The sequence below is a fragment of the Rhinolophus ferrumequinum genome, chromosome 10, assembly GCF_004115265.2.
Source record: "Rhinolophus ferrumequinum isolate MPI-CBG mRhiFer1 chromosome 10, mRhiFer1_v1.p, whole genome shotgun sequence".
Lineage (NCBI taxonomy): Eukaryota > Metazoa > Chordata > Mammalia > Chiroptera > Rhinolophidae > Rhinolophus > Rhinolophus ferrumequinum.
This window is the reverse complement of record NC_046293.1, coordinates 6,965,498-6,981,381: the sequence shown is the minus strand read 5'-3', so window position 1 is coordinate 6,981,381 and position 15,884 is coordinate 6,965,498. Positions and strand designations below refer to the sequence as shown.

The 15,884-nt window shown below is 37.8% G+C and overlaps 2 protein-coding genes across 2 annotated transcripts in view; both read right to left on the bottom strand.

The window, feature by feature from the left end:
• Positions 1-3,983, bottom strand: part of SLC25A17 (solute carrier family 25 member 17) — a 47,795-nt gene extending 43,812 nt beyond the window's left edge. Inside the window, exon 1 of the mRNA XM_033118154.1 lies at positions 3,797-3,983. Coding sequence (XP_032974045.1) covers positions 3,797-3,850 — 54 coding nt within the window. The 5' untranslated portion in view covers positions 3,851-3,983. The remainder of the gene's footprint in view (positions 1-3,796) is intronic.
• Positions 3,984-7,824: 3,841 nt separating this feature from the next.
• The window catches only part of ST13 (ST13 Hsp70 interacting protein), a 28,376-nt gene continuing 20,316 nt past the window's right edge, over positions 7,825-15,884 (bottom strand). The window contains exons 8-12 of the mRNA XM_033116065.1: positions 15,173-15,275; positions 13,600-13,716; positions 12,475-12,523; positions 10,212-10,345; positions 7,825-9,749 (exon numbers count right to left, since the gene is read on the bottom strand). Of these exons, the coding sequence (XP_032971956.1) occupies positions 9,621-9,749; positions 10,212-10,345; positions 12,475-12,523; positions 13,600-13,716; positions 15,173-15,275 (532 nt within the window). The 3' untranslated portion in view covers positions 7,825-9,620. The remainder of the gene's footprint in view (positions 9,750-10,211; positions 10,346-12,474; positions 12,524-13,599; positions 13,717-15,172; positions 15,276-15,884) is intronic.

The following is a 15,884-nucleotide window of genomic DNA, read 5'->3' as shown; positions in this document are numbered from 1 at the left end:
TAATTTGTCCTTCTGACACCAACTGGAAAAAAGTGCTCTGAATAAGCTTTCTTACACAGTTGTAAGGATAGGTACATCTGGCCTCTGAGTCAAAGAGCAGTAATAGGTGGAGTGGAAGGAGAAAGGATGACTTTCATATTTCTGTGTGATTTGAAAATTTTAAGTCAGCATTTATTCAATGAGATGTAATTCTTTTAAAACATAAATGGTGAAATTAAAAAGCAAAACATCTAAAAACAAATAATAGAAAAAGTCCCCCGAAAGTTACTAATTATTAGCATTATAATTCCAAAGTCTGTTTCAGTGTTTAAACCCCCCAGGCAATTCCAACCAATCTCAGTTTTCAAATTCTAGACTAATAAAATCTCTTTTAATTATAAATGTACATTTTTACAAATAAAATCTGCTTTTCAAAGCTAATTTAATGAGAACCAAAAAAATTAAATTATGAATCTATACTCAAAAATTTGAGAATTATTTACTTATGAGGTCATTAATTGTATAACAGTCATCAATTAGAAATATAGCATTACCCTGAAACAGTACAATTCTGGTTTTCAAATACTCGAGATTATCTGCATTTATTCCATGGTGTGCCATAAAACACTCAAAATCACTTGTTTATTCTAATTTTTTAAATGTGTGTGTGTATGCATAACACCACACTTGATGTGAGAATGCAGAACTTGCAAGAAAGTGAAAAAGCAAACATGAAACATATCAACTCAACAAGGTTTTAAATCAATTATCTTAATGATCCAACAATCCTTTGGAGAGAAGCAACTACTCCAAGCAGCCTTGGAGCTTAAACCAAAGTCACAGCTGGGAAGGAGTACAGCCAGGGTTCCGACCCCCGCTGCCTGAGCCAAACACTCTTAGCCACTATGCTAAGCTGACTTCTTGATCATCTCAAAGCTCTGGTTGAACATCAGGCTCAGAACATTTAATTCAACAACAGCCATCAACACAATACCACACCATTAAAAGCAATGCCATTTTTCTCATCAACTGTAGTGACATATTTGTTGTGAAATTTTTTTCCTTTGGTAGCAACCAGAAGAAAGCAGGGCCTGTGTTATGTGGTTTAACCTTCATACAAGAGGTCTGCGAAAAGTTGACCACCACTCTGGACCACCACTCAAAAGAATAACAAAACACAATGCAAATTCTCACTCAGATATGTGCTAGAATAGTGTTGCCCCAAGGGAAAGCAAGAGAAAAAAAATTATTCTTACAGGTCCATCTATTGAATAATCTAACATAGCTTATGGGAGGAAGAAAAACCATGACAAATTCAGTGTGCAAAATTTCAAGCAGAACTTTCAACAAGAGAAAAATAAGCAACAAGGAGAGGAAAACATAGAAATGTCTCTGTAGGGTAAACAGAAATTTATCACCTCTACCCCCAGTCATTCTCTAAAACAGGGCTCAGAAAACTATGCCTCAAGGGCCAAATCTAATCCATTGCCTGGTTTTGTGAATAGGATTTGATTGGAACACAGCCCCACCCGTTCATTTACATATTGTCAATGGCTGCTTTCACACTATCAAGGCAGTGGTGAGCAGCTGTGCCAGAGACCTTACAGAAGGTCTAAAATATTTACCACCTGCATCCTTACAGAAAAAGTTTGCCAACACTTATTTTATAACACTTAACACTATCTAAAATTAGTGGTATTTTTGTATGTTTGTTTACTCAACTATTGTCTGACTCGTCCATTGGAATGAAAACTTCATGAAGAAAAATACCGCGTTCTTCTCCACTCTATTTCTAGCACCTAGAAGAGTGCATGGCACATTGAAAGCACTCAATAAAGATGCTGAATGAATGGCATTTATTGAGAGATAAAAGGAACAAACATTTGTCATTCTCAGATACTTTCCAATTAGTCACTCCACTATTCCATCAAAACGGGTCTTCTCAATTAACCATTGGATTTTTCATGTTGATAAATCCAATGGTTAATTCTCAGTCCTCATCTTATTTGATCCATCAGTAGCATCTGATCCAGTTGGTCTACATCCTTCTTCTCCATGTGACTTTCAGAACACCACATTCTCTTAGTTTTCCTCCTACCCTACTGGCCTTTCCTTTGTCTCCTTTGCGGGTGCTATCTCATTTCCCTAACCTCTTAATGCTGGTGGGCACCAAGGCTCAGTCTCTGAGACTTTTCTCAGTCCACACTCATTTCCTTGGTGAGCTCATCTACTCTTACGCATTTCAAGCTTAACCAGTCCAAAACCAAACTCATCTTTTCCCCAAAACCTGCTCCTTCACAGTCTTCACCATATCAGTAAATGGGAACGTCATCCTTCCAGTTGCTCAAGCCAAAAACTCTTGGGAGTCAACCAACCCTCATTCTCTTACACCCCACGTCCAATCCACCATGGTGGCTCTATTTTATAAATATATTCCAGGTGAATGATCACTTCTCACCACCTCCACTGCTACCATCCTGGTCCAAGCCAACAAAAGCTCTTGCCTGAGATGATGTAATAGCTCCCTGACAGTTTCCCTACTTGCACCCTTGCTCCTTTGCAGTCTATTCTCGACAGAGCAGCCAAGGTGATCATGTGTAAAATGTAAATCAGCAAGTTGCTGCATGCTCTAAACGCCCAAGAGCTAGCTAGCTCTTTCCCACTCAGAGTTAAAGTCTCACTATTTGGTCCCCTGAAACCTATCTGCCTCTTTGTCCCCCCCCCCACTCCAGAAACATGACTCCATGCCCATTTTAGAGCATGTCAAGCAAGCTTCCAACTCAGCATCTTTACACTGGCTGAAAGGCTCTTCTAGTTTAACGAATGAACCAAGACTCCCGAATCAGGCACTTCCATGAACCACTGTCACCTAATTCTCATATCTTTGTGAGGTATCAATACCCCACTTTACAGATTAGGAAAGTGAAGTTTACAGGCCACCTATCTACAAATAATGGAGTTGGGGTTCGACCCTGATTAGTCTGTACAGAACATGAACTTTCTGTGAGTTTGGGGGTGGGGGCTAAAAGGAGAGGGTTCAGTGATATTCTTCTGAAGTCACAGTGATTCCAAATGCCACAGGTATGTACTGACAGCTAGAGAAGGATATAAGGGCCGTCAGAGAAATAAGATGAGAACCGGAAGAACCCAAGACAAGAGTGGAAAGTTTCAAGGAAAAGGTAGGAGCATCATATGGAACTGAGACATCCAGAAGCCCAAGAACCAAACACCTACCCCACAGTAACCCACAGCTGTGGTAGACAGTAATTCTGACCCTGATTAAAAATAAAAAAAGATGTATCTACTCCTACCAATAATATTGGCCAGCGATATCCTACCAGCTGAGCACTTCCACTTGCCTGTGGCCAAGTGTGTGAAAATACGTTGTAGTTGAGTATGTGATGAACCAACACAGCATGACACCTAGGTTTTCCTCTGGCCCAGTGAGAGGAAGCTGGTGTGTGCGGTGGGCGTGGGGTAGGAGGAAGACTGGCCTTTAAATTTCAGAAGGCAAAGAAAACAGCAATGGCCTTCTGCTCGGCTCCCTGTGGTATGTGGGACCACCACTGTCTATACCCCAGATATTCTCTAAGAGGCCAGAGCGGTAGCCAGGGGCGGAGGATGTGTCGGCCCTTACCCCAAACTCTTCCAGCAAATTCTCGCCTGTGCCCCATTCCTCTCCATCCCACAGTCACAACAAGAGACCCCCAACCAATAGGATCTCCCTCTCATCCCCATCCCCCAGCCATATCCCAGGACTTGACCCCAGAGAAAACCCACACCCCTCAGCAGCCCGGGCCTGAAGACCCCGCCTCACCACGGCTCCCGCCACGGCGTGGACCAGGCTTTCGTAGGACAGCACGGAAGCCATTGGTGCGGTTCCCTCAGACCCAGTCACACTTTCCCCGCAGGAGCCGGAGCCACACGAGTGAGGAAAGAAGAGCTGAAGCCCCGGGCGTGAGCGTCACGAACTGCACCCTCTCAGGTCCGCCTCCTCCGAACAACCACTTCCGGGTCACATGGCACCCTGTTTCCAGGCTAGAGGCTGCCGGGGAGGGAAGGCGGGTCTGGGAACGCCCCCTTGGCGCTGATTGGCTCCCGGGGAGTTCGCGGGGCGCAGCAGTGTGGTGCGAACAGCCGGTCGGTACTTTACTCCTCGGTCGAACGCGAGTTCCTTCGTGTTCCGCGACCTGACCAGCTGTGCTTCACACCTCCTCATAGAACACTGGGGATTCAGAAAGGCTAGACGACTTCCTTTTTCTCCCCTCCGTGATACAAGTTGGTGACAAGCAAGATGAGCGACTTACATCTTCCTGTTTATCTGAGACTTGACTCGAATTTCTCTCGCTAGTATTTTGGCCAAGAGGAAAAGCAAATGTTGATTGGGCAAGGTTTCTCCCTCTGAAACACCTTGGGGTGTGGTGGGAAGAGAACTTGCACTTGAGGTCAAAATGATCAGGTGAAGATGGGAACATACTCCTTGACAACTAGGACAACCTTGGTTTCCTCCGTGAAATGAGTGTTAATACAGTACTAAAAACTTCACTTGCTGTGAGGATTACAAAAGCTAATTTATGTAGCTATACTTTGTACTTAAGAAAAAAATTTTCATGTTATGAACCAAAATACACAGAACTAGAGAAACCATAGTTCTAACAGCAGTCTAAGTTACCTTGTGAGAGACAATATTTCAGACTCTAACTTCATTTTACTGGGGTACCAACGTCTCAACCAGTTTCAGTACCAGTAAGTTTACTTTTGTTAATACCCTCACTGATAATTCTTGAGTGTTGACTACTTGCCAGACTCAGTGCTTTATGCCCTTTATCCCATTTTTTACTCCCCAGAAGTGGGTCGGAACAATTCACCTCGTCATGTTCGCAAAACATTTTAATTACCATTGGTTAAGATCACTTTCCACTTAAGCTCCCCTTCATTTAGGGTGGTGCTACAGTGACCACACGCTAAGCGAAAGGTGAGTTGGGGAAACACATAGATGAATTTAGTGGTATCTATTTATTGTATGATTAAATTACTGCTAGACATCCTGTTGTAGGAATGGCTTCAAGGAATACTCCCATCACTCTCTTGGGTCATGACATGAAGCCGCAGATCCAAAAGGCCAGGGAAGATATAATTCTGGCACTGCAACAACCTAGTCTTTGTAAAACTTAAGCAGAGGACTCAGTTCTCATTGACTCCTAATCAAATTGGAAGCTCTCTCGTCAAGAATACTGGATTGTGTAGATTTATAAACACACTTTAATCAGTATTTTCTCTTTATGATGGTAATCGAACACAATAGAATTCAGTATTCCCATTTGGAGGCCCCGAACCTAGAGCAGATAGCATGTCAAAAAATATTCTGGTCAAGATGGAATTCTTTCTATTCTACTGAAAACACTAGAGTCGTCATATGAGTATGCAGCAAAAATGTAGCAATTACATAGGTACATCACGCATTAAAGGGAACTTTGTAGCTCTGACGCATTAAAGGGAACTTTGTAGCTCTGACGTAGGTACTTCAATTAAATGGAACTTTATTACCAATTTTTAAAAATCATGGTTTTTCTTTTATTTTAAACACTTTTACATTTACATTTTAGTGTTATTTTCCTTAGAGGGCTCCCTAAACTATACAAGTATCAACATAAAAAATTCAGTGTCATTCTGTAAATAACCTAGCCAGAACTGATTTCATGTATGTTGCTTCTACCTGGTCATGTCTTCACAAACTTTGTAGAAAATATTTTCATCACCATTGGTTAAGATCTCTATCCACTGCAATCAGAAATGTCCTAGTGATCTGGGTGAGTGAACTTAAGGACATCCTAATTATATACCAGATATCTAGATTTTTCAGAGCATCACTTATATTATTTACCTGTTTGCTACTCTGGGTCTAATACTTAGAATCCATAGTTTTAAAATTAGGACTTCACCTAAAAGGAACGTCAAAAATTTTTACTTTATAAAAATTGTGGATTTACTCCCACCAGCACTACACAAAAACTCACTGAATAACTGCCAAGATAGTTTCAATTTTTGCCAACTGGACATGCCACACTCAATTTAAATTTGCCCTTTTTGAAGTTTCATAGCTATTGTTAACTATTACTTGTTGCCTATTGACTTCAGGATTATTTTCCTTCCTCAACCCTATTAAGTATGCTATTATTGGTTGTAAATGTTGAACTTTAAACTATTTTTTTCTTGTCTCTATTATTGGGCCTGTCACAAGTGGACCAAGCACTTCAATTATACTATATATTCAAATGTACATTTTAGTTGTTTTGCACTTTTTTTTCCCCCCCAAGTTGTTGTCCTTTCAATTTTAGTTGTGGAGGGCGCAGCTCAGCTTCAGCTCCGGGTCCACTTGCTGTTGCTAGTTGCAGGGGGCGCAGCCCACCATCCCTTGCGGGAGTCAAACCAGCAACCTTGTGGTTGAGAGGACGTGCTCCAACCGAGCCATCCAGGAGGCAGCTTAGCTCAAGGTGCTGTGTTCAATCTTAGTTGCAGGGGGCAGAACCCACTATCCCTTGCGGGACTTGAGGAATTGAACTGGCAACCTTGTGGTTGAGAGCCCACTGGCCCATGTGGGAATCGAACTGGCAGCCTTCGGAGTTAGGAGCACGGAGCTTTAACCGCCTGAGCCACCGGGCCGGCCTTGTTTTGCATTTCTTGAAGTAATGAATAATTCTGCAAGAAGCAACTGGTACAGAAAAGGGCCGCAGAGCATAGAATTTAGGAGGAAAACTTTGAAGCTACAAACTTGGTGAGAATCATAGCTCCCTGAATCATCAGAGGTGCTATCCTGGACAACTAAGTACTTTCAATTTCCTCATCTGTATAAAATGGAGATTAATAACTACCTATGATCATTATCAGAACTGAGTATTTGCAAACTGATTACAAAGTGCTTGGCACAGTACTATTTACCTGATGTATGTGCCTAATTGGGTGCATTCCTTTTAGATATGAGCCAATCTCTAAAATGTACGTTGTTTCTCCCTGTATCCCATTAGGCCAGTATTTCCTAGTGTGGCAGACTGCCAGTAACCACCCCAGGTCTTCTCTAGTAATCCTTTCGTTTGGCACATGACCACACACCTATGGACTATTATTTTCTAGCTTACCTTGCAGCTACATATGGTCTCAAGACAAAGTTGACCAATAGGATATGATAAGTAATAAAATGCTAATTCCATATATTAGCCTCAGTATCCCAGCATATGATTCCTTGGAGCCCTCGCCTGTTACTTCAGGATAGATCGACCAGAGCAAGTACCTCTGGACCCAGAAATGGAAGCTACAACCTTCTGAGTACAGAACTGCTTACCTCTGGACTGCTACTTGAAAGTTAAAGCTGTTTTACTTAGGCTAATGTATTTTTGTGGGTCCTATTTTTGTTATAATCTGAAACCTACTATGCTCAGTAAATGAGTGCTAGAGACATAAAATTAATAGAACATGTGCTAGGGAAAAAAGGGTGGGGGGAGTCAATATCCAGTTTGAAACCATACTTTATTTGTAATGTAGCTAGAAATAGCCAATAACTATATATTTTTAAGCAGAAAAAACTCCTTTACTTTTCCTTCTTACAGCATTATTAGCACAAGAACATGTACTTAGAAATTATATTGAATTTCAATGAAAATGAAGAATGTATTTTGTATATGTGGAACTTAAAATTCTAAAAGCACAGGACATGTTTTCAGAAGACCACTTTTACCCATTTATGGTAATATCTGCAATGTTAGAATGTACTTAGGTAATGTATAGTTAAGTAAATCAAATCAAGTAAGGAATCCAGAAGCAAATGGTCTTGAGTTATTCACAGAGAAAGGAGAACACATATTAACAAAAAGAACACTGGCAAGCTCAAACACAAGTTTATATGCTGAGTATTTTTAAAGGGTTTAAAAAGCATGCTCAATTAGCATACAACTTTTTCTCACTCATGTAACAGATACATTTCTATGTGCTTGTGTGCAGCAAAGGGTTAGAATCTGAATGAACTTATAATTTCAGAGATGTGCTATTTCAAAAATGTATTCCATGGAATTTACTTCACTGCTCCTACCAGATTCTTCAAATAAGGTAAGCACAGAGGGTCTCATCCCTTGAAAGTGCTTCTAAACACTAGCATTTTAATTCAAAGAAACCTAGAAATTCCTGGTACAGTGCCTGGACTTAGTTTTATTCAATATAGAAAATGTACAACCAAAAATTTATCATTTTTTTTTTATCCTTGGAGAGGGAAGGAGCAAAAGGAGAGGTGGAAATATGGTTGCAGTATTTAAGAGCTGGATAGGAAAACAATGGATCTTTCATAACGCCAACAATTCTACAATGAAGAACCATGGATCTCATCAATTTTATAATTCAAGTTGGATCGAGAAGTTAGGTTCCTCTCTATGAATCTCAACTCAAACCTCATACTCTCCAAAATACAAACATAAGCTCAATTGGTACTTCCTAAGTAGAGGGTCAAACGCCACCAAAGGGAATCAATCCCTCCTTCCAACATCTTCTGATATGAGAAGATACCACCGAAGCAGAAATCTAACAAACAGGACATCTCTTGACCAAGTAAGAAACTACAGCTGTTATGGGTACTGCCCTACATAGTCACTGCATGTATTACATGTTAAGTTAAACCCAGCATTAAATATGCTTGCACAATTATGCTGTGAATGATACTACCGATGATGTTAGTGAAAAAGGACTCTCTTTAGTCCAAGAAGAGTATGAGGGTAGGGGAATCTGAAAACCAGTACAAAGCCAACAAGAGTTGGGCATTTTCTGACCAGGAAAGGTAATTTAAAATATAGAAATATAAAAAGAAAAGTATTCCCTTATTTCCCCTGCAAGGAAATAATATGAAACATTTATTTTATGTATCAGACAAGAACAGAGAGCAACATAATCCAACTTTACTGCATTATAAAAACCATCCCTTCACCGCAGTGTAAGATTTAAATGCATCTGCAAAGGGTACATGTTATATAAAATGTAGTAAGATTGTTGCCACCTGCCAATGAATCTTTCATAACGCCTACAACTCTACCACTCTTCCAGTCCCTACCCAGGTCCTATTGCAATACTGGTGGTCCCAGTAGTTTTATTGAAATAAATCTTTTTTTTTTTTTTAAAATAAAGCATTTAAAAAGACAAATCAAAATGCTTCAGTAACCATATATCCAACTAAAATTTTATCTATTTAAATCTTATATTTACCTCCCACTAATAAACCTGTATTTCACTCAAACTGAGCAATAAATCTTCCATACTAAAGTATATTCTTTGCCCAATTAATTCAAAGGAAAACACCGAAATGATTAAAGAAAAATGTAGGGTTTTACATACCCTTTTAATTTGTTTTTAAATATTTTTAAGGTTTAAAAGTGTTTAAAGTTTGTAATTTCTAGTAGGAAAACATTATCTGAACAAATACCCTATGGCAAAGCACTGTAAAATGTTACAGCTGCATTTGGGGCAGAGGGGTAGGGATTCTCTTCAAAGCACCCCAGCTTTCTTCATGAGAAGGTCAGAGGTACACTGGTTTGTATTATTGCGACATCCACTGGGTGATCTCCATTGCTTTTCCTTCAGCCAGGGCTTTATTTGTCAGAAGGGCGTTACGCTTGACCTCCAAATTTGGCTGACAATTTACTGATGAGATTCATCACCTTTGGGTTGCTCTGATATTTTGACATATTTGCCGGGTTCTGGGCCACATCCTGGAAGGCCACCATAACTTCTGGATCCTGCAAAGAAAGGAGGGTTTTTATTTTAGCATTTAAAAAAGTGTTCTATGGGTCAACAAGTTTATTATCTTAAACCCCATCTCCTCATTTAGACCTCTTTGTTGTGGCTAAGTTAACTGGGGTTTGCGCAAGTCCCTGAAGTATAAATATTATTCATGTGTACTTAGAAGTCAAACTCAATTATTTCACTTTAACTAATGGAAAAAAGCATATACAATTTTGATACAAAGAAAAGGACTACTGGATATAATTACCAACAAGTATAAAGTATTTCCTACAAACCAATTTTTGAAAAGCTATTCATTTTAATAAAGGGAAATGAACGTCACAGGTGTTTAAAAAGCTATTTGGTAATTCAGATCAATAAAACATGGTTAACAGAGTAACTTTTGTCTCTACAAAATTACGTAAGAAATGCCTTAGTTGTATAAAGTTCAAAAAACTTGTTTTTTCAAATTTTACCTGCATGGCTGCAAGAACCTCTGGATCACTAAGAATTTCACTGAGCCCAGGCATTCCTGCCATTCCAGGCATGCCCCCTGCCATTCCAGGCATTCCTCCAGGAAAATTACCAGGCATTCCCCCAGGAAAGCCACCTGCAAAAATAAATGAAAAAACTGTACAGATACCCAACGAATACCTAAGTAATCTGATAGTATACTATTTTCTACTGTGGATGAAAAAGGGGTTCTACAGAAAGCAACCTCACAAGGGGATCTGGTCATAAATTTCTAATGGGGCAGTCCCACCTCAGTTATATAACCTCTTTACCAAAAGGTTCATCTTTGCCCTAAGCAAGCCCTGCCCATTGTTTTTGTGCTTCTAGGTTAACATATCTTTGTAGTAAGTGGAACCACCCTCAACAGAGCACAATATCTTAACTCTCCCATAATCCAATCACCCAATCCCTGCCTTGCTTTCTCCCACCTCCATGTAATCTTCCTTATGTTCCCTCGTTAATTCCAAATGCTCAAAAGAAACTGCAAAACTATCATTATCATCTGAGATCTTTCTGTCATCAGTTTTGGCTCAAATAAACTCTTATAAAAATTCTCTACAGGTTTGGATGTTTCTTACGTTGACACTACTGATTAAAACAACATACATGTGTGTGCATACACAAAGAACAAGGGTGCTACTAAACACAAAATAGTCTGAACATTCTAACTGGATGTAACAATATACAACTTTTACTTTCAAATTTTCTCTTAAAAAAACAACAAAACTATACTCCTCTAGGACAGTTTTTCCTTCAAGAACTACATGGAATGCTTGTTACAAAAAGCTATGGACTTTTATCTCCACCCCAGACAGAATCAAAATTTCTGAAAGTGAAATGGAAAATCTCCATTTTTAACAAGCACTCCTGGTGTTCCTTTTTCACACTGAGAACAACACTCTTGCAAAAAGGATTTAATTCTCCCAGCATGTTTTTAGATTACAAACCCAAATTATTTTCTACCCAGTTTTTCACTACCATAAACTTTTATGTCCACTGGAGATATTCTGAAATAACAATTATGCCAATATAGGGGCATCCTAAAGGGAAATACAGGTAACAATGTATTCTACAGATCAAGGGTCACTATAGCCAAACCATTAAAAAGAAACATGGATTACAAAGTCATCTCCACCTGGCTCAACAGTTTGAACATGCCCATAAATAACAATCAGAGATTAGAGAGATCTAAGAGGTCTGAAAACAACTTCTAGCTTCTCTTGCTGCTTCTACTGACTTTGAAAAACTAGTTTCTACCCACAAAACAATTACTAGCCCAAGGTAACAAGTTAACCTGTCTGCTTGTCAAATCTAGGTAATAAAATGTATGTAACAAAAAATGATCTCCATTACTAGTCCACATTAGTGATTTTCTAAAACAAAGGTACCTGACATGAGCTAAAATTTATTTTCTTGCCTTTTTCTCAAAATCCACATCATCCCCAATATACGTTTTCTTTTCAGTTGCTTGTCATGTGACCTTTCAGTACAGAGACTACATTTTGTAGCCTCTGACCATGTAACAAGTTTTAACCAATGGCATATAAGCGTTAAGTAGTATGTAGCTGCCTCTATAAACCCTTAAGAGAAAGCTGGTTATTATTAAACAGCTGAAAGTAGCTGATTCCCCATTAGAATGAATTTAAAAAGATCTCTTCCTGGTCTTTTTATAAATTATATGCTGCCTCATTCAGAAAGTATTAAAAAATTATTCTCTGAGTGCCCTTTTTACTCTTCCATCTGTATTGTATAGGCCTCTGATGTCACTGGCTTTGCCTTGCCAGTTATTTCTGACCACTTGACCATTTGCAAGAAGGCAAGAATGTGTATTATTTTTACACAGGACTCAAAGCATTTTTTGTGCTTAATTCCACACAGTGCTTTTACCTAGTATCTCAAGAATATCAATGGAACAAAATTTCATTATAGCTATTTAGAAATACTTAGAAAGCATCATAATCAATTCTTATAGTCTTTTAATAAAGTACAGTGCTTAGGGCCTCAATAAATTTTAGCTATTTTTAAAAAGTATACTGCTCAAAGTGTGAAGAAAATATGTATTTCCAGTAACATAAAATTTTCAATTAGAATAAAATTTTCTAAAGGCTAACAATCTAAAATTTCTTCAGTGTCCTGGGAACTAATAGTATTAAATATAATAAACGTATCAGAATATTCTCCAATTATTTGCAATACTAACAGGTTTAATTTTTCTTTAAAAAATACCTGGAAAAGAGCCATACTGAGCTCCTGATTGTCGTCTGGCTTCTTCCTCCTTTAATAGAGAAAAAAAATTTATTTAACAGGTAGGGAAAAAGTCAGCTGTCCATGCAAAACCACGAAAAAAATTGTAAAATAAGCTAGTTACAGGACTTACAAGAATGATAAATTTCAACTGGAAATAATGAACTAAAGGATACACACCAATATGACACCCCCCCAAAATTTCCAATTGGATTCTCAATGAGCATTACTTTTGATAATGATTCTAAGTACTTATTTTATTTTTACTTGGGAGAGGGGAAAAAAAACAAACAAAAAAACATGGAAAGCAATTTCCAGTATTGATATCTGTCCATGTTTATGAAAACTAAATCTTACTATTTCTAAATTACAAATGAAAGCACATGGTTGGTTAGATTACTAAAACTGCCGTTACTTTTATTTCCCAGGTTCATCTTTTCTATACTTTCCCTACATCACTCAACAACAAATACAACTGGAGATTTACTGATTTGTTTTTTGCTATTTTCTTAAAGACAAAATGAAAGGAAATATGCATAAAGTTCACTTATAACCAGTCATAAAGACATCAAGATATATAAATATAAAAATTATAAACTAGAATCCCCCAAATCAAGCAAGAAGCTAATAAGAAAAAAAGTAGGAGAAACCTTAAGAACAGCAACAATATTGTGGATAAATTATGGACAACTTCTTTTTTTCTATATTTTATATAATATGACTTTGTAATGAAAAATAAATAGCGCGAGTCAATTTTAAATAGCTGACTCCACGTCTGGAATAGGAGGAATCACAAAATTTAACAAACCAAGGCAAGCATCTTCAAGAAAACAAATAATACTGCCCAATTTTTGTTACTTAACCAGAAAAAATTCCTGATTATAGGAAGACACAAACATATAAAGTGGTGAAATGTAACATCACTTATGAATTTAAAGACTAAAAGTATCCCCACAAATTAGAGATAATAAAGGGAAGGAAAACTCCCTTTGTCGTTATCCTACAAAATGGCATCCAGCCGTAAGTAAGAGCCAGGAATTAGAATGAAATCCTAAAAGGTCTAATCTACTCTATTTCTTTTTAATGGTTTAGCTACAGAAACTTTACCCTCTGGGCTCTCTCATGTTCTTCCCGAGCCTTCTTAACCCTTTCCATTCTTTCTTTGATCTCTCGCTCTTCACGTTTCCGCTCATACTTTCTCCGATGTTCTGCAATTTTCTGAGCCTAGGATAAAAAGAGCCACAGAAAAATGTCCTCTCAGAAAGTGGAATAAAATCAACAAAAATCTACAGTTTTGTTAAAGAACTACTTTTCTTTGTGGAGAGATGTTTAATTCAAGACATAGTTCTAAATATTGAGTTAGATTTAACTGATAGAAAATGACCTAACTTAACTCAGGCTTTAACAAGTCCACTGTAAAATAGAGGAAAGAGCCTGGGATTTCAAGTTAGATGCATTACAATGAAGTTTAAAATTGCATGACAGTTCCTGTCTGATACCTACCATTGGAAGGTAGAGACTGGGAACATATATACCAGTTATATGCCTATACCAGTCTAAGTTTCCTCATCCATACAATGACGGGTAGGAGACCAGAAATATGTCTTATGGAACTGACATAGGATTAAGAGAGAAAATACATGTACCAGACACTAGAACATCATCCGTGACAAACATTTGAAATCTATTATTTATTCAGAGAACGAAGTAAATGTGAGACAGCCATATTCAACCATTACCTTAGCTTATGATTTTTTAAGAACCTCATGTTCTAGAATATCTCACTCAAAAACTTTGCCGAGTTAACACTGATATGAGAAGAAAAAAACCAAATGAATCTCTGATAGTAATAGATTTAAGTTAAAGTAAATTAAAATTTGCATTATCTTAAAACCTTTGGGAATAAATTCTTTGCAGTGTAACTTCCCAAAAAGCTGAAGGATTTACCATTGTACTGAAAATATTTTAACTAACAATTTTAGACAGAAATTATTTTATACCAGAATATATTTTCATTCTGAATAATTTTGTATTCAATACTATCATTTTAAAAAGGTTGAAACTTGTTAACTTCCACGGGGTCCTCATTCATGTTTGTTTTGAAGGAGTAGATACCAACTTAATAAGCTAAGGCCCATACAAAGCAATGGTGACAGAATTGTGGTTGAAAATAATAAATACGCTCACAAGATGTCCCTCTCCGTCCCACCCTCACCCAAGCAGAAGGACCCTGGAAGCCACGGTTCCAGGTGTCCCGCCACTGCATCTGCAGGGCCAAGTAAGCGCGCACCAGGAACGCAGAAACACCCCCTCACTCATGTGTTATACAGTGGTTGTATACACCTATGATAAATAAGGACAGACCGGATTCAATCTTGGGTCACATTTTATAGATTTTCTATTTCTTTCCTTACTATAAAATTGATGTCCTCTTCATTTCTTTTTCGGTTATAATTCTGGAGACTTGGAAACAACTGAACTTGCTATTAATACAGCATGAAAAATGAAAGCATGCATACTTGAAATGTCCCGAGTTGACCACAAACTTCAGTGATTACAGATTATAATTTCTAAATGTTTGTTTCTTTGCATCTGTTTTGCAGGTAAATTACTGCCAGGGCTAAGTGCTAGAGCTATGGAGCATTAGAGTGTGGCTCTCCCTTTCTCTACTTGAACATACCCTTGGCTGAACTTCTTTCAGCATTGCACTAGCATCTTCATCATAATCCAATTTACATGCAAGGGCAAGATCGTGGGCTGATTCTTCCCAATGGCCCAGAAGTCTGAAACAGATTTAAACTCATTTTAGGAGCCTTTTACACACATTCACTTATGTAGCATGGTGTCTTTCTTCTTTATTATAAAAATGGATTGTTATAGAAGAGGTTTAAGTTAAATACTTGAGGTTAAGTTAAACATTGAACCATAAATTTTCATGAACCAATTCAATTCCTATGACCCACTTTATAAAAATTTGACAAGAGTTTAAATTTCCTCTATGGTTAACTATAAACCTGATCTTCTACTAAAAAATGTTTAAAAACTTCAAGAACAATTAACACGACGTATATTTAACATGCTACCTTCTATGTAAGAGAAAACAATACATGTATACACATTTTATTTGAAAAAAAAGAGTAAGGATAAATCAGAAACTAAAGGTTGGTGTGGGTAGGTAAGAATGAAGCGGGGGATAGCTATGGAAATGAGACTTCTCTGGGTATACTTGTTAACTCAGTTTTGACTCTGTAAACATGAAAATGCTCTACATACTTGAAGAAAATTAAACTAGAAAGGACAGAAACAAAGTAAACTCTACACCTGAATGCAAACAGAAATAAAGAGAGGCTAACTGTTTATCACACTGACAACATAAACCACACAGAAAAAAT